We start from the raw sequence: 21,173 nt of genomic DNA on the forward strand, positions 1-21,173 counted from the left end.
CCCCCCCCCCCAGGTCTCTTTTCTTCCTGTCTCCTTTGGATCCTTTATCAGCTGGGCTGCAGACAGCAAGCCTTTACTAGACACATGCAGCAACCTTGATAAGAAGGCTATTTTAAACCAGAGTGTGGTTCTTCCATATAAAGCCCTTATTCTTTCTCACAGAGATGCAGGTTAAAGACACTCATGCTAGTCAGCCGCAATTGGTCCCACGCCTCCAAGGTCACTCTCTGTGGCCAACAGAAGGGTCTCAGCTTTTAGCAGCTCTGATCTGGCCACATTTCTAGGAGTGGCCACTGTCTAGGATTCCTGTTTTAAGAGTCAGTCTTAGGGAGGCTGTGGCTGCCCAGGGCTTGGTTTAAAGGCCAGGACAAAACAGTGGATTGTATGAGGGAGCTAGAGCCATAGGGCTGGATCCTTACGCGACTGTCTCTAAGTACGCATGAGGAATTGGTATCAGGACCCCTGCAGATGTGGAAACCCACAGATGCTCAAGTCCTTTGTATAAAATGGTGTAATATTTGCATAGAACCTAACCTTGCCCTCCTGAATACACTGAGTACACTAAGTCATCTCCAGGTGACTTATAATACCGGGGACAGTATAAGTGCTATGGAAATAGTTCTTATGTTGTGTTATTACAGTCTCCATGCGTTTCACACAGATGTAATTTTTTCTTAACTATTTTTCCCTGTGGGTGGTTGAAGCCATAGATGTGGAAGTCACAGACGCAGAGAGCTGACGGCATTAACTCCGTCCCCTGCCATGTCCAGGCAGTCAGGAAACGAAGCACTCAGTGATGGATCTATTATATCAGCTCCAAGTAGAGGCAAGGCAGGAGAATGTGGAAGGTTGCCGGTGATCCACTCCCTCGTGAAAACCAGAGAAGCTCTTTCCAGAGCAGGTCCCCCCAGAGATGGGTCTGTCTCAAGCCACGGCAGGGAACTTACGGCTCGGATGGTCCAAGTTCACATCACGAGGACTTGCTCTGGGCAGAAATCGCACAGGCTAGGTAGCCTCTGCTGCTTTGATACGGCCTCTCGTCCACGGGCTCGGCCACGTGTGTCCTCTGTGGTCCGCACGGCTCCACGGCACCCTCTCTGGGGGCAGCCTGCGCTGCTGGCTCACTCAGATCTCTCCTTGCTTGCTTCTGCAAACAGATCCGGGAGGAGGACAAGAGCCCGCCGCCGTCCTCGCCCCCTCCCCTGTTCTCTGTCATCCCAGGGGGCTTCATTCGGCAGCTGGTCCGGGAGACTGAGAAAGAATCCAAGCAAGCGAGACAGAGGAAAGAGGCAGCTCTTGCCTCCCCAGAACAAGAGGTGAGTGGCCCTGAGGAAAGAGACCAGGTACCTTTCCAAACGCACCCGCTTCCTGTTTTCTAAGATTCCTGAGTCACTCCACTGTGCCTTGGCTCGACTGACCCTGCTTGGAAGAATGTCTTTTCTTCAACTCTGTCTGTTGAACTCCTATGCAAGCTTCAAAACATATTCCAGTTGTACCTCTCTAGATGTTCTCCCGTTTCTCTCCTTTCTCTGATTCCCACTGTGCTTCCCTGTGCCCATCTTTACCGTGGAAAGTATAATATTTGATCATAGAACTGATTTGACTAGGAATTCTTAAGAGCAATGACTACCTTTTTCATTCATTTTGCATCTTGGGCACCTCTCATAGCATGTAGCCAATAGTAGGTGTTCAAGAAATGCTTGTTGAATGAATGAATTAATGATGGATAGCAGTTAATATTGATGGGTGGGGATGATTTTTCCCCTACTTTTACAGAAAGGAAAAGTTGGAAACTGGCTAAGGCACAGTTAGCTCACTTTAGGAAGAAAGAGACTCAGTTGCTACTCACTGATATAGATCTATTATTAAAGTATTAAAATTGTTCTCCATCAGATGGGAAATGCTCCTGGCCCAAACCCTGCAAGAGCTCCCAGCTACCTCCTTCTCCCTTCTCGCTCCCCTGAGTCTCTCGGAGTGGCCAGAGTCCAATAATTGAAGGGCTGATTTGTGGCCGAGGATCTCAGTACCCTGCCCCAGCTGGCCTGCCTTCCAGTTGATCAGTGTCCACTAAAAACCCTTCATTTTTCTGGCCAGTACTGCTGGATTGAAGCAATCATCGAGCATGACGCAGCCTAACCAAACCCTGGTGGCGGCCAGGCTACCTCCCGCTTCGGGATGGCGTGGCAGGCCCAGAGCGCAGTGCAGCTTGGGAGTATCCCTGTGTGAGGCTTTCAGAAAGGGCATCTCCCCTTCTTACTCTCCAGTGTCCCCTGGGGGCAAAGGAAATGCTGCCTAATGGGCCGAGTGATCCAGTGGCCTCATGGCCAGGTGTTGCCTGAGCCCAGTGACCACCCTATCGCCTCCTTCCTGCATTTCACTTCCATCTGCCTGACCAGGGTCACACGTGCCATCTCCTGCCCAGAGACAATGACTTTGCTGTGTCAGGAAGCCCTCCAGCAGCTGAAACAGCAGCTGTAGAAATACTCTGGCCAAGCCTTGTCGGGGCACCATGACGGGGAGGAGAGCCCGGTCCCCACGCCTGCCTGATTTCAGTTGGCCCCAGACGGCAGTTGTCAGGTCACGGGAAGATAGTACTGTGTTCTGTGCGTCACCGGACAGTGTCCAGTTTGCTGTGCACGGGCTCACCCGGGACGCTGTGTGACAGTGGGTGGATGAGCCCACGTGCATGCATCAGAGGCTGGGCCAGAGCCCGGGAGGTCAGTGACTTGCCCAAGGTTGTGAGGCCAGACAGAGGCTGAGTTGGAGTGCGAGCCTGTGTGTTTTCCTTCTTTTGTGAGCTGCCTGGGGAAGGGCCATCTGCTGAGTGAGGGGTCAACGCAGTGGCCTCGGAGGGTTGGGGAGGACGGGGACCCAAAAGGCTGTGGGTCATGCTGGTGTCACTACGAACAGGAGAAGAACTGAGGTGAGCGAGGGACAAACTGTCACTGCTGGTCCTGGGCACAGACCCAGAGCCAGGGCAGGAGATGGACAGGCCCCCGGCCATAGCAGGTGTGTGCTCCACAGGCCAGGACGTTCCAGGAGCTGGGGCAGGGTGGCCTCTGGAACACGTCCCTGTGACTGGCTCCTGGCGGTTGAACTTTCTCGTCCTGGCCAGTAAATAACGCTGCCCTCCCTCTCCTGTGCCAGCACAACAGTCCCATTTGGCCCCCGTAGAGTCCTGTTGAGGAGCCATGGGATCCGTCCCCACATGGCAGGAAGGGAAGATGAGGCTCACAGAGGTGACCTCATTTTTCTAAGGCCACATGGCCAGTGAGGGACAAGGAGAGGCTGCAGAGCACTTAAGTGGAATGTCAAGGAGACCTGGTTCTGGTCCGGGTCCCGGCGCCATCACTCGGTGCCGTCCAGGACGAATCCTTCCCCTCGGTAGGCCTCGGTTTATTCCCCCGTAAAATAGATGTGCTGTGCATTCCCTCTTGACCTCAGGGACTCCAGAGGGTTGCGTCTAGAGGGCTGTTTCCTCCATATGCAGTGAAGGCTGCGGTAGAGACCAAGGGCTTTGTGAGTGGACTGTGAGAATCCAGAGACAAGAACTCGCAGGCCCGCAGCATGGGGGAGGCAGGGCTTGGTTGGCTTGTGTGGTGCATTCCCATGTTACTGTCTCCTCCGGGGCGTTTGGTTACAAATAAGGAACTGACTCACTTTTTAGGAGGGTGTAGACAGGGTTGAAACTTGCTGGAGCAGCGAATCCTCTTCTGAGGCTTGTCACGCAGGTCCCAGAAGGTCAGTTTGAGCCACTTGGCCAGGGCTGGCAGAGCTATGGCTCAGCTCTCGCAGTGTATGGAAATCACCAGTGGTGTGGCAACCAGACTGACTGCCTCAGAGGCTCTGGGTGGGGGGCCGAGGTATCTTGGTTTTAAAAACTCCCAGGAGATTTCAAAGAGCCTTAGAAAGGCAAGAAAAGGCATGTGATGTACAGCAGTTGAGGGCCACGACATCTGGGTCCAGGAGACCCAGCTTTATGCGGCAGCTTTGCTGTGGGCCCCCTGGCAGCCCCGGGTCTGCATCCTTGTCTACAGAATGGGGTGCGATGGAGCACCTACCTCCCCACATCCTCAGGAGGCTTCAGCAAGGTGCTGCATCGTAGTGATGCAGGGCCCACTGTGAAGGGTCTTTGGTCACTACCGGTATCATCAGTACAGAGATGAAGAGAAGGCGGCATCTGCCCCTAACACAGGAGAAGGACGCAAGTAAGAGCTGGCGTGGAGCTCAGCGTGTGGTCACTGCCAGTATGGAGGCACCAGTCCTCTGGGACTCCACGGAGGCCAGAGACGGCTTCTGATGGACGTGTTCAGGCAGAGCTTTGCGGAGAGGGACAGCCACACTGAGCACAGAACGATGAGACGGTGGTGGACACGTGACAAGAGGAGGGTGCGTTGGTAGTCTCACGGTGTGAGCACGCTCGGGGAGGCAGGGCTGGGCTGGGCAGAGTACAGATGCCCGGAGCGGCGTGAGATAAGAAGGGGCCATCACACCAGAATGGGTCCAGGGACTCCTGGTTGAGGACTTGAATGTCTGACACGGTGTGGAGTGGTTTTCCTGTAAACTATGGGAAGCAACCAACATCGCTGGATCAGGTGTAAAATGACTGGCAGCCAGCAGAAGGGAGCCCAGTTCCGAGCCCGTGGCAATGGCCCCAGTGAGAAAGAGGTGGGAAAAGAGACCTGGAGGCTTAACTTGGGAGGGGGAGTCACCTTAACCTCAGGGCTGTCGTGAGTGCAAGAGAGGTGTGAACGCCGGTTCCCAGCGCAGGTGTGTGTGAGGCTGCATCAGCACGGTGCAGATGGAAGGGCCAGCCGAGGGCAGGGCTGGAGCCGGCATCACAGCAGAACGGTCCGTAGGTCTCCATGTGCACAGGTGATGACAGAGGGGGCTGTGCAGGGCTGAAGGGACAGGCAGGAGGAGTGCCCAGGAGAGGGGCAGGCCATGGAATCCCCGCCGGGGTGATGTAGTCCCAAATGTTGGGGTCGGGAACTTGGCTAGAACAGGCAGCGGATCCGGAGCCCAGGGCAACAGCAGCAGCAGGTCAGATGGCTCATGCTCTCTGGGTGCTCCAGAGCCCTTCCTGCTCTGTGTGGTCCCCCATTCAAAATCTGCGTGGCTGGGAGCAGCTGCCCGAGAAAAGATGATGCCGTCGCTGGTCACTCAGTTGGAGTGGGACCTCTAATGATAGGAAGAGGGTCCTTTCCCCATCCCCTCCTGGCCAGCAGGAAGTGTCGAGGCAATAATAATAATAGTGATGATAGCAGCAGCACATTCTGCTACTGAAGTCTTGCTCTGTGCGGGGCTCAGTTTCTGGGCAGTTCACAAACCCTCACACCCACCCTATGAGCCAGGCCTGTACAATCTTTATTTCATTCATAGGGATGTGAGTTCAAAGGGGAGAGCAATGTTATTTTCCTAAAGCCACGCGACGAGGGAGTGCAAGAGCTAGGAACTGAATTTATTCTGTGGGGCTCCCAAGTTCACTGTCCTTCCACTCTGTCCCTTGGCCTTGAGGCTCTGCACCTTGCCCAGCATGGAACCTAGGGGATCTTGGAGGTGCTGGAGGCCATGTGGAGGGATGGATGTGCAGATAAGCATGAACACGTGGCAAAGCTGTCGGCTCCACAGCTCAGCATGGTCATCTCTTTTCTAGACCCCAGAAGTTTCTGTCAGCCAACCCAACAGCAAGGCCAATGGTGGCGATACATCTGGAAGCCAACAGACTTCTGGGGAGAGCCAGCGTACCTCTCTGCAGGGCACAAGCATTCCGGGTAAGGAGAGCCAGCAGTCTGGTGGTGCCGACCCTGCACTGATGACCAGCGTCAACTGTGAGAGGCCCCGGGAGCCAGGCCCCAGTGGGACGCCAGCCAGAAAAGCCCTGCCCTTCAAGAGGGGAGTGAGGAGGGGTGACGTGCTGCTAATGGTGGCCAAGCTGGACCCCGAAGCTACCAAGCCGGAGCAGAGAAACCAAGCCCGTGATACCCCCACTTGCAAGACCTTGCCTGCAGCCACAGACCCCGGAGGGGCAAAGAAAGGGGAGGCCCCAGGAACTTCTTCCGGCCCTCAGGCCAGTACTGAGGATTTGGCCTCAAAGCCTGAGAAAACTCCGACCAGGGGTCATGGGGACCCAGGCCAAGGGACAAAAGGCGAGAAGGGTCAAGGCACAGTGGGGAAAGGGAGTGGGGACCCCCAGACCAAGGGGCCAAAAGGAGGTGAGCCCAAGGGCAAAGAGGAACAGAGGACCGGGCCTCAAAGCCAAGGGGCAGGTGATGGGGGGCAACTGGGGACAGTGGAAAAGGAAGGAGGGGATCCCCCAAGCAAGATGGGAAAGAGAAATGAATCCAAGGCTGTGGGAGCTGAAGGGAAGCGCGCTGGGGCCCACGTGCAAGGGAGAAAGTGGGGAGGGTCCCTGAGCAGAAGGAGCAAGTGGGACGGTCCCCAGAGCAAGACGGACAGAGAAAGTGAGCCCCTGAGTATGGCTGAGAAGACAGGTAAGCCCCAGGCCAAGATGGAGGAGAGGGGCACAGTGCAGGGGAAGGCAGGGCAGGCTGGGGAGGTTCCCCAGGTGCTGGAGGAAGCAGCTGGGCCTGGGAAGGCAAGGGAGGCTCCAAGGTCAGAAGAGGTGGGGCAGCCTCAGAGGAAGGCTGTGGGGACCGGTGGTGCTGGGAGCCAGGCCGAGAAGGGCTGCACCATACCAAAGGAAGTAGCTACAGAGAGGGTGGAACCTGTGGCCGTCGAGCCAGAGGGCCGACCAGAGAGCAGTGCACAGAGAACCGAGGAGCCCTGCATCAGAGCGGAGGATGCCGCCAGGGGCCCGGAGCCACAGCAGGAGGGGCACGCAGAGGCTTCAGTGGAGACTTGGGCGGAAAGGCCCCCGGGACAGACGCAGACCCAGGAGGGGCCTGCCCAGCAGGACCAGGGCGGAGGCGGCCACAGTGGAGACTTGGACCAGGTGATGGGCTGCAGCCCTGGAGGTGGGGAGGGTGGGCAGGAGTCCCCAGAGATGAAGGACAAGGGGTGGACAAGGCATTGGAGAAGGTTCTCATAGTGGGAGGTTCCCCACGTAGCTGATAGGGATCAGATTATTTACCATGTCACCCAACAGTTCTCAAAGGTGAGGTGGCAAAAAGAGCAGATGGGCTAAAAGCAGGTTCTCAGGCCCATCCTTAAGATCCCATTCCAAGGGCCAGGAGCAGGGCCTGGGAACCTGCACCCCCCATTTCCCAGCAGATTCAGTGGGTCCAGAACACGCTGTTACAAACTCCCCTGTGACAGGTTCCTGCACACTCGGGTGGGGCAGGTGTCACTTTGCTGGTTTAATTTGTGTTGTCTCTGTTCCCAGGCTCATGAGGACAGATGGTATGAGGCAGAGAAGGTCTGGCTGGTTCAGAAGGACGGATTTACTCTTGGTAATCAGGGTGTCAGCCTCCCTGGGGGTGAAAGTCTGATCTTCTTGTGCTCCCTCTAGTTGTCAGTCCTCTTTGCTGCATCCTGACCACACTTTGGGGTGGAAATGGGTTGGTAAGGAACAGCAGAGACTAGAATGGGGACGTGTGATCTTTAGGGGGTTGGGAATAGCTCAGTCTTGGTAGCTGGCCTACTGGATACTGTTTCAATGATATCTGAGCCTTGATAACTAATTACTTAATCAATTCTTTCCTGACATGAGGATAGTTTGGTTCCTACAGTTCTGCAGTCCAGAGCAGGTGGGCAGTGAGATCTCATCAATTAGTGGTGGCTGATAACTGCACTCTGCTAAATGATGCAGATTTCCAGCTGCAACATAGCTGGGAAGAGGGATTGATTAGTGATGTCTGGCAAGGCACTCTGGGGAAATGCAGTCTGTATGCCACTTCTAGATACGCGGTGGGCCAGTCTAGGTCTCACGTCTAGGTATGAGGTGGGCCAGTGCCCCCAACCAGCTGGGTGCCTACTCTGCCTTGCCCTGTAAATCAGGCTTAGCCTCTGTCCTTAAAGGGTTTATTTTTTTTTTTGAGGGGAGCTCAAACTTGAGAACACCCCATGTAAATTGACCTCCATGGGGGAGGATGCAGCTCCTTTCTGACCTGATCCTGTCCCTCTCCTGCTCCCTAGCCTGACTCCAAGACTTTCTTCTCTATCCTCTTTCATTCTCTCCCCTCTTCCACACTTCCCTTTTGCTCTCCAACCAGCAACGGTGCTAAAGCCAGATGAGGGAACAGCTGACCTGCCAGCAGGAAGGATGAGACTTTGCATTGATGCCGACAAAACGGTCACTGAGGTTGAGGAGGAGTATGTTCACAGGGTGAGACACCTGTCCTGTCCTTGCCTGCTCTGCACCCTCTTCTTTCATCCCTGCAAGAGATTGTACCTGACTATAGATACCGCTTTGGTTTGATGCCCTTGAGAGAGTTATAGGAACACCCCACTGAACTCCTTGCTGTGCCGGGGGGTAGCATTATGGAGACATTTACCCCATCCTATGGCACCCCCTTTATTAAAACACACTTGCCAAGAGACATGCATGTCAGGTCTTGGCAGTGGAGTTCTTTGGATTGATCCCAAAGGGACTGCCTTTCATTATATAACAATGAAAATCATTCTACAGATTTCCCTTTTCATTCTGGCTGCCAGGAAGGTCACAGATAAATCTACTTGCCATTAGCTATAGCATACATTCCAACAGCCTCTATCTCCAGGCATCAACTTTTCTCTTAGGGGTTTGAGGGTATCTCCAGGGGATCAGATCTCAGGGGGCTATCAGGCGCAAGAGATAGCTTGGATTTGACTTCCACCCCCGGGGACCAGAGAGCACCTCGCCTTTAAGACCTAGAAGGGTGGTAGCAGCAGCACGCACTCTGAAACATTACCTTTTTTTTTTGTGGCATCTGAGATAAGATCTCATTCTGAACTTTGCTGGGTCTCGGGAGCGTCCTTATCGAGCAGTCAGTGAACATAGAAGAGCAATTAAAGAGAGGGGCTCTCAGGATGCACGGGGACAAGGAGAAGGGGCTCCCCTATTTTTTGGGTCCTCCAGCGTCCTTGTTTTCTGGTGCGTGGCTCCCAAGGGGCAAGGTTACTGTGAGTAGTGTTTGCACGCATGTGCGTACTTGCGTACGTGTGCGCATGTGCGTACATCTGTATGTGTGCGCATGTGCGTACAAGTATGCGCCCGCGCGGGCGTGTGTCGTGGGGCGAAGGAGGCACATGGATTCCTGTATGTGTCTCACAGGCCAACCCCCCGGAGCTGGACCGGGCAGATGACCTGGCCTCTCTCATCAGCGTCAACGAATCCAGCGTCCTGAACACGCTCTTGCAGCGTGCTGAGGCTCAGCTGCTGCATACCTGCGCGGGTCGGGATCTCATAGTCCTTCAGCCCCAGGGACCCACGGCACCCTCTGCCGGGAAGGTGAGGTGGTACCGAGGGCGGTGCCGGCGGAGCTCAGGGCGTCGTCCTGAGTAGAGAAGGCCCTTAACCCAGGCCCTGAGAGCGGGTAGAGGGGACTGGTCAGAGGCCGGGAGTGTCACAGGTGATAACGACACGGGGGGCCTGCCGAATGTGTTCGCCCGTGTGCCGGGCACCGCCCGTGCTTGTGAGTCCCGACTCGATCCTCGTAGCTGTCCGAGACGGGGATGTTTATGAGCCTGTTTCACAGGTGAGCAGCGCTGGCTGGGCTGGGCAAGCTTAGCACTCAGTCTTAGCAGGTGGAGGGGCTGGGGGACACCCCTCGGGCTCCTCCATGCACTCAACCTGGTACCAGACCCTTGATCCTGAACACCTGAATGAATACGGAAACAAGCCTCAGTTCGGGTGTTTGTTTGTTTGTTTTTGGTACCGGGGATCAACTCAGGACCTTGCACTTGCAGAGCAGGTGCCAGAACCGCTCAGCTACATCCCAGCCCCGGGGCTTTTTTGTTGTTCGATTTTTTTTTTCCTGCGGGGCTGGGGATGCAACCCAGGGCTTCGCATATACTATTCAAGGACTCCTTCAGTGAGTTACAGCCCAGCCCTTTGGTTCTGCTTTCCTTCCTCCCTCTCGCCTTCCCTTCTTCCCACTGTGGCAATGGCGAGGAAGTCCCTCAGCCTCGTCTTGTGCTGAGACTTGGAGCCAGAGCTGCGTCTTTGCTGCTTTCCCTCTTTCACCAGGTGGACACTGAGCTTCCAAGGGAGGTCTTTTCACAAGCCAGGCGGGGAAGTGGCAGCGGGGCGGAGGACAGGCTTCTAGGGAGGGCAGCAGCCACGATAGCGGTGTGGGAGAGCTGTGTGTGGGCAGGTGGGGAGGCCTGAGGTCAGGAGGCCCCAGCGGTCACTGCACAGGTCTCCTGTGCGCTGATCACGATTCTGGCTTTTACTCTGGGGATGGTGGGGGCTGCCGCTGATTCTTAGCAGTGGGAGCAGTGGATGGGTGGGAACAGCTGAATACGTCAGGGCAGGGTCCTCTTAGCTGTTGTTAGGGACAGATAGGAAGGGGCCGAAGGGTGAGAGGATAGAGGGGAAGCAACCCACTTGCGCCTGTGCTGAGCACTTACTGGCGAGGGGGTGGGACACTGGGGCCTTGGGGAGACTGCGAAGCTTCTCTGGCCTCTCTTTTCTCCTCTGTTGGGGATAAAAGGCCACATGCTGCCTTCTGAATCCCCGCAGGGACACATTCAGCCTCGTCCCCGATAACACTGAGTTCACAGAGAGGAGCCCATGGCCCTGAACCCCTCTTTCTGAAATGTTTTTCTTTCAAGTGACCTGTCCTGCGCCTTTAGTGCCCCCCTAGGTCTCTGAGCAAGCTGCTGTTGGGCAGGTACCATGAGGACTTCGGAAGCCTGGGTGGGTGTGAGCTTGGTCCTGCCCTCTCTGTTCCCTGTCGTGAGAGCTTATGCTTCTGTGACTACAGTCCAGGGCCTCTGAGCTGTCTGCATGGCTGAGGGACTTCTCTGGCTCCTTGGAAGCCCCTGGAAGTGACATTTTTACAGGCTGGGACAGCAGGCCAGGTCCACATAGCTATCCTGGACTGGGATCCTGGGTTCTGGCAAAGGTGCTTCAAAGTGTGTGCAGTAGGGCTCACGTGCAGGGGATTCAGATCAGTGTGACCTCCCTGTCCCTTCCCTTAAGTCGCCCAACCCACAGCCACCTCTCGGCCTCTGGCTACGTCAACTTCCAATTCCTCAAATGGCCACCAGGTGGGAGCACAGACCTGTAGCAAGCCTAGGCATGGGCCACCTTGTGGATGGTCTTGGGGCACAGCTGGGGCTCTCTCACTGCGGGAGGCAGCGGGGAGCTGAGGGTATTGGAGTCTTCATGGGTGTGAACAAGTGTGTGACTGGAGGGTGCAGGTGTGCATCTCTGTGTGCAGCCACTTGCTGAGCCCACGAGCAACCTGTATATACACCTGTGCACACGTGTACCCGTGTGGAGGTGCAAAATCCCTTCGCTTCTCCACACAGCAGACCTGAGCGGTAGATGAATGGGGCAGCTTGCACTTAGAACTTGAGGTTTTTAGAGTAGAGGGGGCTCCGGGGCTCAGATCCTAAGGCCTGTTCCTACCCTGTGCCCTGAGCCTGTGCCCAGGTGGTATAGGGTTTGTTCCTCCTTTGCCCGATGCAGAATCCTGCTGAGTTGTGTGCTTTGCATCAGGATGGAGACTTGCTGCTCTTCACGGGGTCTTGAAGCATCAAAGGCCAGCAGTGGACTGAGGGCTCCAGCTGGAGGTCCCAGCTAGGGAGAGAGTCACCATCCTGGGCTCGAGGCACTAGGGAGGACAGATGGGACCTTGGCGGGCTCTTTGGTTACCTCTTGGGATCTTGCAGGCCTCTTCCAGCAAGGCCCCTCCTGCTCTCTCCCACTCACTCAGAGCCTCCACTTTGCTTCTCCCGGAAGCCCGGCTAAGCAGACACTTGTCAGGGTCACCGCTGAGCTCTCTGCTGTCAAGGCCAGCGTTCGTTCCCACTGTCCTCTTGTTTGGGCCTCGGCGTACTGAGGAGCTGGGCCCCTTCCTGTCCTGCAAGCGCTTCTTCCCTTCTCTGGCTCTGGGACTCTGTTCTCCGGGTTTCCTCTGGAACCTTCTCTCTGCCGTTCTGGGGGTCTCTCTGACTTCGCAGTCCGCAGTTTCTCTGCTGCTGTTCGAATACCCATTGCCTTGGTATCTCACCCAGGCTTGTGGTCTTCAGAGGACTAACCTTGGATAGATAACTGGATTCTTTTGTTTATCAGCTCTGTCTTCCCACCAGAAAGAAAGCTGCCCCGAGAGTCAGCTTAATTGAAGTATGACTTAAATACAGTTTCATTCATCTTTTTATTGCTCAGTTCGGAGAGTTTTTGACAAAAGTGACCAGCTGTGTCACTGCCTCCATAATCCATGACAGGACAGTTGCTACCAGCTCTGAAAGGTACCTGGCCCCTCTGGGATTGGCCCCAGCTCCAAGTCCCATACCGGGAAGCCTCTGCTTTGTTTTGTGTCCCGATAGTTTTTTCTTTTCCAAAAAGTTACATAAATGGAATTGTGCGGTATGTAACCTTTTGAATTAGCCCATCCCGTTCACTACCATACATCTTATGGCATTTATCTGTAGTTTCTTCCTTTATTTTACCGTAGGATGCACTTGTTTATTTGTTACAACTGGGTGAGACTGGTCCTCGTTTGCCCAGGTCTGAGGTGTTCTCCCAGGCTTGGTACTTGGAGTGCAGAACTCAGGATGGTGGGTTGCCTTGGCTCACCAGCTGAAGGACATTCAAGTTGTTTCCAGCTTTTGGGGGGCGGTTTGTGTATTTACTCAGTATAATCAGTGACACAGAGGTTTAGTGAGAGCACAGGTTTCCATCTCTCTTGGTTAAGTCCCTGGAATGGTGTTGGGGATTGAGTAAGAAACTGCCAGGCTGTGTGAAGAGGCAGAACCATCTTGCATCCCTGCCAGCCCAGTCTGAGAATTCCTGTTGTCTTACATCTTTTCTAGCGCCCTATAGCGACTGACAATTTTTTAAGTCGTTCTAACTGACGTACGATGGTTGGCTGAGATGTCCTAATCCATTTTGCATAGTGTGGTGCCTGCTACCTTGCAGACCCTCAGTGGAGTTCTTACTGAAGGGAGGGGAGCTGAGGAAGAGGCTGTGGTTTGGGGCTGGGTGTCACTGCCCACGCATGGGGCGCATACCGGTTCCCCCACGTGCTGTGCCCTGTTCGGCACAGACATCATTACATCAGTTACCCCCTTTATCCAGCTGCCTCACTCACTTCAGGGAGGCACCGTGCTGTGACTTCAGCAGTGAGATGAATTCCAGGGGCCAATGGGACTCTGGGTGCCCAGGGACTCGTACTGAGCCGGTGACAGGACTGGACCTGTTCGGTGAAGCTCAGACTTCTCTGGCAAGTTAGAGCAGAGTGGGGGCTGGACACAGGGACTCTGTCATGGTCTCGGGGAGCTTCCTGGCAGTGGCTAGGTGGGAAGGCTGATGCCTGCTATCTTCCTGCAGGTACCCAGCGGCCGCCGGGATGGCCTGCCTGCCCACATCAGCTCCCTTGCCCAGCGGGCCTACTGGGCAATGCTGAGCCAGCGCAGAGACCAGAGCATCATAGCACTGGGCAGGAGCGGTGCTGGGAAGACCACCTGCTGCGAGCAGGTCCTGGAGCACCTGGTGGGAATGGCAGGCAGTGTGGATGGCATGGTGTCAGGTACGGTGGTCTCCAGGTGATGTACAGGGAGAGGAGAGTTGTATTTCCTTCACTAAGCATTCGCTGAGTCTTGAGACCATGCAGACCCAGTGCCTGAGCCGTCCTCTATTCCACTGGGGACCTTTGTTGGAGTTAGATAAAAGTATTCCTTCCTCAAGATGCTGGCAGTTGTCTGCATAACAGTCATTGTACATTGGCATTTTCAGGACCAGATGCTTGACTGCCATCTGCTGGGGAACCATATTAATAAGCATGCAAATATGGTACAGTAGGATGTGACCACTCTACCTGTGGTGTCTGTATGCAATGTACAACCTGCTGAACTGTACAGAGGACCTACTGCCTAAAGATGGACAGGCAGAGCCTATGCCCAGCAGAGGGAGAGAACTGAATCTATGTACGTAGTCAAAGGTTCCCCCAAAAGTGCTGGTACAGGTAGTTAGGGAGGAGGCTGAGGAGGCACGCAGGAGTGGTGCAAGGGCTTTCACGAGGAAGTGAATTTTGAGCTGGGCATAGGAAGAGCTCCAATTAATAATGATTATAATAATTACAATATTGATAGCCATCAGAGTAAATACTTGAGGAAGACTTTGTGCCAGGCCCCGTTCTATGTGTAGGAACTTATTTATTATTTCAGACAGGCCTAGACAGTAGATATTATTACTTGAGTTTCACAGATGAGGGCCTTGAGATCACACATTCATTAGCTTGCTGAAGGCCACACAGTGAATCCACCCTAGAGCTGAGATTTCACACCGAGACATTCTGGCTCCTGAGGGTAACCACTGGGCCACTGTTCTCAGTTTTTTTAAAAATTGTTGTTCCCTAAGAGGCTTTGTAGACATTCCTCAAGCCATCTACCCCACCGTGAGATGTCAGTACCACAGGTAAACCACAGATCCACATGTGTAGTGTAGGTACTTCGATCTGTGCATTAAAACTATTTATTAACCATCTCCCAGAACTGGCATGGCCCACATGGGTGCAGCCCAAGCCCCCCAGATCCCCTGAAGGGTGAATCATGGTGAATACACTGTCGCCACCGCCACCTTCCAAGCAGTTTCTAAGTGCTTCGCAATTATTGAATCATTTCGTGCTCATGACAGCAGGCGAGGGAGGTACTTTCGTTGCCCTGTTACCACCGGGCCGCCCCAGGCACAGGAAGGGTGGAACCCACCCTAAATCTCTGCTTTATGCTGTGTATGCTGCCTCCCAGCTGGGTTCTTCCAGTGCTTTGGTGAGCCCCTACTCTGTGCCTGACCTGACTTAGGAGCTGGGATACAGCGAGAGAGGCACTGGTCTCTGCACCCCCACAGCTTGGTTCTGCTCTGCATTTGAAGGTGGGAGACAGGATGGGCTGTATCCAGACACCCAGTACCATGTGTGGTGCACAGTGGGCACTCAGTGGAACCTTGTGGAGGCACTGCGGGGCTTTTTTTGGCCTGTTGCTAGGCCTGGGGTCCTGAAGGTAGGTGTGAGATGTTAGCACTTTGCTTTCCCAGGCTCCCGGGGCAGCCCCATTTACTGGGGCTGTGACTCCCCTCCTGTCTGAGTCTTGCTACTGTGGTGCTTGCAGTGCAGGCTGACACCAGCAACTGGTGTTCAGCAAAGTGGGTGTGGTTTAGAACAGGGTCGGGAGGCATCAGGGAGCCCACGTGGAGTGTGGAGGACAGGGAGGGCTGGGCCAGAGCCAGGGCCACTAGGGAAGATCGTTCTGTGGGATCCATGAGTGACACCTGCTCCGCCCCACTCAGTGGAGAAGATCTGGGCCACCTTCACCATCCTCCGGGCCTTTGGCTCCGTGTGCATGGGCCACAGCTGCAGGGCCACCCGTCTGACCATGGTGATGTCGCTGGACTTCAACGCCACTGGCCGAGTGACGGCTGCACAGCTCCAGGTGAGAGTTCTGGAAATTCATACGGGGCCCTTGGGGCCACTTGGCCCCACACTTCCAGCTGCAGCCTGGGGTGTGTCCTGGACAGCCATTGCTCCCTAGTTGTGACCACCTGCTCTGCACCCACTCACCTGCTTCCTGCTGTCTTCTGTCCCCAAACCACTTGTCTGTAGTGTGGGCTGCTGTGGAGATGAAATACCTGTGAATAAATATATAATTCAGCCTTTCCTTAACTAGGCCCTAAAAGTGAGCACTAAACTAAAACAGGCACTGGCCAGGCGACGGATACATGGCCTGTTTGTCTCCATCTCCAAACCAACCGCAGCCTTCCCCTACTTGCACACATTCTGTTAGAACAGAAAGTTGGCTTAGGTTATGAGACAGATGTTTGTGCGTGGAGCTAGGGCGGCAGCCTGGCTCTTGGAAAGCTTGTGGAGGGCTGCCCATCCCTCTGCTTTCCTGGCCCCACGTCCTGCAGGGAAGCACCACTGCTTGGGCGGAGGCTCTAGGGGCTCCTGTTGTGGGACGTGTGGGAGGGCAGTCCCGTCTGATCGCTGTGGTCCTCTGGAGTGAGGATGGGTCTGTGGCATTAGCTGATGTCCCAAGAAGCCTCCGAATTAGTGACGCTCAGGGCAGGTGGGTTGGGATGCAGAGGCTGCTGCTGAAGCCAGGCCTGGTGTGAGTGCTCGGCATGTGGGCCAGGCAGGCCCAGCAGTCGACAGTATCATCCCCTCTGCAGACTATGCTCCTGGAGAAGAGCAGAGTGGTGCGGCCGCTCAAAGGGGAAGGCACCTTTCCCATCTTCTCCCAGATGCTGGCTGGTTTAGACCTGGATCTCAGGTGAGTCTCAGGTTGGGTGGGGACAGCAGAAGATGGGGCTGGTGGCACCCGCTTGTTTCCACCTGGAATCGAGCAGCTGGGACCCAGAGGGAGGAAGGCGGCCTTGTGCCGCCCTGGCTGGGGTACACCTGCTCCCAGATGGTGACCTTGCTCACACACCAGCCATTCCGAGTCTCAGTGTCTTCCTCAGTACAGGGGAGACGACACCTTGGACAGACCTTACAGGAATGAGTGGTATAGTTCGCATCCGACACCATAGAAGCTGGAGCATGGACATGCTGGTGCAGAGCTTGACTTGGGAGGAGAGTCATGTCTTCTGGAACTTTCTAAACTTTGTGGGAACCTGGGGTACATGTGAGGGAACCTCAGGGCTAAGGGGAGTTGGAGGAGCAGTGAGTAGGGTGATCAGGCAGCCAGTCTTGGAGGACTTCCTGGGAGAAGTGGCCTGGAAAGTTGTCTCTGCCCCGCTGGCCTCTGCAGGGAGCCTTGGATATGTGGCTTTCTCTGGCTGAGCTTTGGCTTTGTCCCATCGTCCACATCGGCCAGGATCTAGTAAAGGCCCAGAGGAGAGCAAGCTGCCCTTTCCCACCCGCAAGATGATTTGCAGTGTGCTCTTTAAGCCCCTTGATGCTCCCCACCTTCCGCCGCATTTGGAGGATGGGCTCAACATGTCCCGAGTCCAGGCTTAGACTGGAGGGATCAGTGTGCCCTGCAGAGAGAGGGCAGGTCAGAGAGGCAGCTCCCAGTTTCCAGAACAGAGTGACTAGGCACTGAGCTTCTCGCTTCTCCAAGACCTGTGGAGCCCACAGAAGGAAGCACTTGGCTTGGGCGGTAGAGCACAGTGATAAGACCACAGACTGGGCCTGGGCTTTGTGGATTTGTATCCTGGCTCCTCCGCTTGCTGGCTGTGTGACCATGGACTAGTGACCTCACCTCTCTGGGCCTCCCTCTGCTCATCTGTAAACCCAGGGTGATTCTGTCTACCTCAGAGTGCTGGTGGGGTCCAAGTGTGAATAGGCAGCAAAACCTAGCCAGTGCCTCAGTGCTGCATGCTTTGTGTGGGGTTATGGTGATTTGGGCAGGATTTTTAGCCCATGTGTCCTCTGCCGCTGGCTTCCTTGGGAAGGAAGGACTGGCTTCAGAGTCAGAAGGATGTGTGCTTGACCCCGGCTTTGCCACAGGTGGGCTTCTCTGAGCCCCGGTTTCTTCCTCTATAGTATGGGTTCCTCGCTTTGAGCACCAAAATGCTCTCCCAGTCAGGGCAGTGGGCACCGTGTGGGGTGCACATTGGGGATGTGACACAGGAAGGCACATTGTGTGACCCTGAACAGGAGGGTTTGGAACCCACTTTCCAGCCCTGTGACCCAGGGGAGAGGCTGCCCCTCCTGGGTACCCCATTTCCTCCACTGTCACAGCGCTGAGGGGCACATTCAGCTCCCCTGCTGCAGCCCAGGCTCCAGGAGAGTGGAGCAATCTTTGTGAAGCTCCTCAGACCCCTCAGGGGTCACAGGCATTCTGCCCCGGCAGCAGCCCCATGCTGTTTCTCAGTGTCCAACTCCGCTGCTGCCAGGGTGGGCCCACCACCATTGGAAAGCTCCCGAAGGACAAAGAGTACTTTCTACTCCACCTCATGCCTTTGTTTTCTCCCAGACACTCGTGGTAAATGCCTAAAAACCCTAGTTCAAATTGTTTTGTTTGTTTTTAAAGGAGCATTGCTTGATTTTTTTTTTCTCTTTTTTTGGGTACCGGAGATCGAACTCGGGACCTTGTGGAGCATGGCTTGATTTTTGCTCCTTGGTTTCTCCTTTATTCCGTGTTGATGCCTGGAGTGTACTTCTGTTCCGGCATCTGCCATGCTGGGGTGGACAGGCCCGTCTTCTTCACTGCACTGACTGTGAGATCCCCAGATCAGGGATCCCCGCACTCCTTTCTGCCTCCCAGTCACTGCCCCGCGTGGGGGTTGGCACGCAGTCGATGCTTGTCCCTTGTTCCTCAGACTGACTTTCCAGCAAGCGGGGGCGTGTGAGGAATACAGAGCACAGGCTGCAGATGGCTCATTTAGAGCGATGAGGCAGGCGGGAGATGCCCGTTTCACAGAGGAACCACGCGATGCTCAGAGGAGAGAACCGCACCGGGGGTGCTCTGTATGCTTCTGGGTCGTGTATGGGGGAGAGCATTGCCCTGTTCCAGCTCGGCTTCACGTCCTTCAGGCCCGGGGAGGGACCAGGCTGCAGGTTCTCGAGGATCCTGAAGAGGCCCGAGCCTCATGACACTTTGCCCATGCGGCCTGAGGCCCAGAGTGGGTGTGTGGCAGGACCACAAGGGGCCAGGCTCTCGGCGCTGAATTCCTGGCTAAGAGTTGCCGTCTGTGAAGCTGTGGATGAGGAGCTAAGACCTAGGGCCTGCATCTTGTTATCTGTAAAATGGGGGTATGATTGGTACATCGAGCCAGGCAGAGTGGTACAGGCGTGTAATCCTAGCACTCTGGGAAGCTGAGGTAGGAATGTCACAGATTCAAGCCCAGGTCAGACCAGTTTAGTGGCTTAGGAGACCCTATCTCAAAATTACAAAAAGAAAAGAACTTTTTAGAAAGGCTAGAATGTAACTCAGAGCACCCTGAGTTCACCCCCAGTTTGTTGGGTGCAGGTCAAAGCAGTGGTACAGTGTGGCACCCAGCAAGGCCTTGTTCATGATAGTGAGGGTTCTGTGTGATCTGTGTATGGTCACCCAGCTGACGACCTGGAGTTGGGCCTACTGCCCTGATCTGACTCTACACTGTCTCTTCTGGGGTGTCCTGGGTTGGACTTAATGGGCTGTGGCCCAAGGGAGCCATTGGGGTTGCTTGACCTTCTGGGTGGAGTCCTGTACTGTGGGAAGCCCTGCCCTGCAGGCCACTCTATGGGCAGCCCCTTCTGACCCCTGGGCCCTTCTCTGCCTGCAGGACAGAGCTGTACCTGTACCAGATGGCGGACAGCAGCTCCTTCGGCATGGGTGTGTGGTCCAAGGTAAGAGGGTGCCCTGCAGGGTGGGGTGTGCATCTGCACCCCGGGCCAGGTACAGGGGGCTGGAGGGTCCCCTGTGCCATTCAACTTTGTCACTGCTGGTGGCAAGGGCTGGTCACAGGGTTGAGGCTGCGGCTGTCTTTGCAGGGCCTGGCCTGGTGAGGGGGAGAAACAGGGAACTGAGAGGTGGTGTGCACGGAGGTAAGAGATTGTCTGGCATCAGATCATCTCTGCTTAATCCCTGGCTCCGATTCTTACTGGATTCGGGACCTGAGGCAAGGAGTTTAACCTCTTCGGACTGCTGAATCTTTTCGGTTAAGTGATGCCTCGTGAGTTGATGCGAGGATGAAGTTTGAAGATGCTGTGAGAGCGCGGAGTGCAGGGGACTCTTGGTAAATCCCAGTGGTCCTGAGAGAAGGGAGGTGGCCAGAGCTTTCCCAATGTACTTGGTCTGAGTGGGACCTTGAGAGATGGGTACTCAGTTGTTTAAAAAAGCTAATTGATTCCTTTCTTGACATTTGATTGGTTTATATTTTAACATTTGTTTTCTGAGCCCTCTCCTCTCTTTGGGTTAGCTATGAATTTTCACCACAGCAAGAAAGGCAGACACAGAAGTAAATGCAGTCATGTGCAATAAGAAGGCACTAGGGGTTGCATGAGATGCCGAGGACCCCAGAAGGTAGATGAAAGAGCTAATAGGTCAGGGAAGGCTTCTTACTCAAGAGGACATTTGCCTGGGCTTTGAAGAATGAGTATGAGTTTTCCAGGTGGAAGGGAGCAAATAATTTCTTCTTCAGATCCTCTTTCCAAACATAACATGTTTAGGATGTAAATGGTGCTGCAGTGATTATGTAATCCCATGCCCCCCCCAAATCCATTTCAAACTGTACCTCACTCTATAATATATGAAAATTGACCAAAAATGGCAGAGAGAGGACCTAAATATAAAACTAAAAACTAAAAGTTCTAGGAGAAACATCTCCACAGCCTTGGGTGTGACAAAGATTTCCTAGATGGAACACCAAAATTACAACCCATAAGAGAGCAAAGTAACATCATGAAAATTAAGAACCTCTGCTCTGTAAAAGACACTATTAGATGAGTAGACAGGCCTCTCAGAGAAAATACTTGTAAGTCGCATGTCTGATGAGGGACTTGTGTCTAGAGTATAAAGTTAACTCTCAAAACTAATAAATAAGATTACTTGACACAAAAGATGGGCAAAAGATTGGCCATATACTCTATCAGAGATAAGTGGATAGCAAGTAACTGCGGGAGAGTATCCTGAAATCATTAGTCATTAATTAAAGAAGTTCAAGCTGAAGCCACAGTGAGCTGCTGCTACCTAATTATTAAAATGGCTAAATTTAAAAAGATGGATTATACCTAGTGCTGATGGAAATTCATGGGTAACTAGGGTATTCTTACATTGCTGTGTGAATGTACAGTACTACAACCATTTTGGAAAATAGTTTGGTAGGTATCTAAAAAAGCTAAACACACACCTCTTACATAACATTCCATTCTATTCTAGGTATTTATGTATGGAAATGAAAGTGTATGTCCTCATAAATCTTTGTATCAGTTTCATTTGTAATAGCTCCAACCTGGAAACTGTCTAAATTTTTATCAGCAGGTAAGTCAGCAAGGATTTTGGGTGTGGCCATACAATGGGCTACTACTCAGCAGTAAAAATGCATGAACTGGGCTGAGGATTTAGCTTGGTGGTACCACCACCTGCCTTGCAAGCTCAAGGTCCTGAGTTCAATCTCCAGTACCAAAAAAAAAAAAAAAAAA

The 21,173-nt window shown here is 54.1% G+C and overlaps 1 protein-coding gene across 4 annotated transcripts in view; it reads left to right on the forward strand.

Moving 5' to 3' along the window:
* Myo18b (myosin XVIIIB) overlaps positions 1-21,173 on the forward strand; it is a 278,729-nt gene that overhangs the window by 41,790 nt on the left and 215,766 nt on the right. For all 4 annotated transcript variants that reach the window (XM_033762282.1, XM_010603683.3, XM_010603687.2 and 1 more), the window contains exons 3-11: positions 1,158-1,316; positions 5,657-6,955; positions 7,346-7,412; positions 8,175-8,287; positions 9,215-9,391; positions 13,442-13,640; positions 15,395-15,537; positions 16,274-16,374; positions 19,316-19,379. In XM_033762282.1, coding sequence (XP_033618173.1) covers positions 1,158-1,316; positions 5,657-6,955; positions 7,346-7,412; positions 8,175-8,287; positions 9,215-9,391; positions 13,442-13,640; positions 15,395-15,537; positions 16,274-16,374; positions 19,316-19,379 — 2,322 coding nt within the window. The remainder of the gene's footprint in view (positions 1-1,157; positions 1,317-5,656; positions 6,956-7,345; positions 7,413-8,174; positions 8,288-9,214; positions 9,392-13,441; positions 13,641-15,394; positions 15,538-16,273; positions 16,375-19,315; positions 19,380-21,173) is intronic.

This window comes from Fukomys damarensis, unplaced genomic scaffold, assembly GCF_012274545.1.
Source record: "Fukomys damarensis isolate Sample0158 unplaced genomic scaffold, DMR_v1.0_HiC HiC_scaffold_12, whole genome shotgun sequence".
NCBI lineage: Eukaryota > Metazoa > Chordata > Mammalia > Rodentia > Bathyergidae > Fukomys > Fukomys damarensis.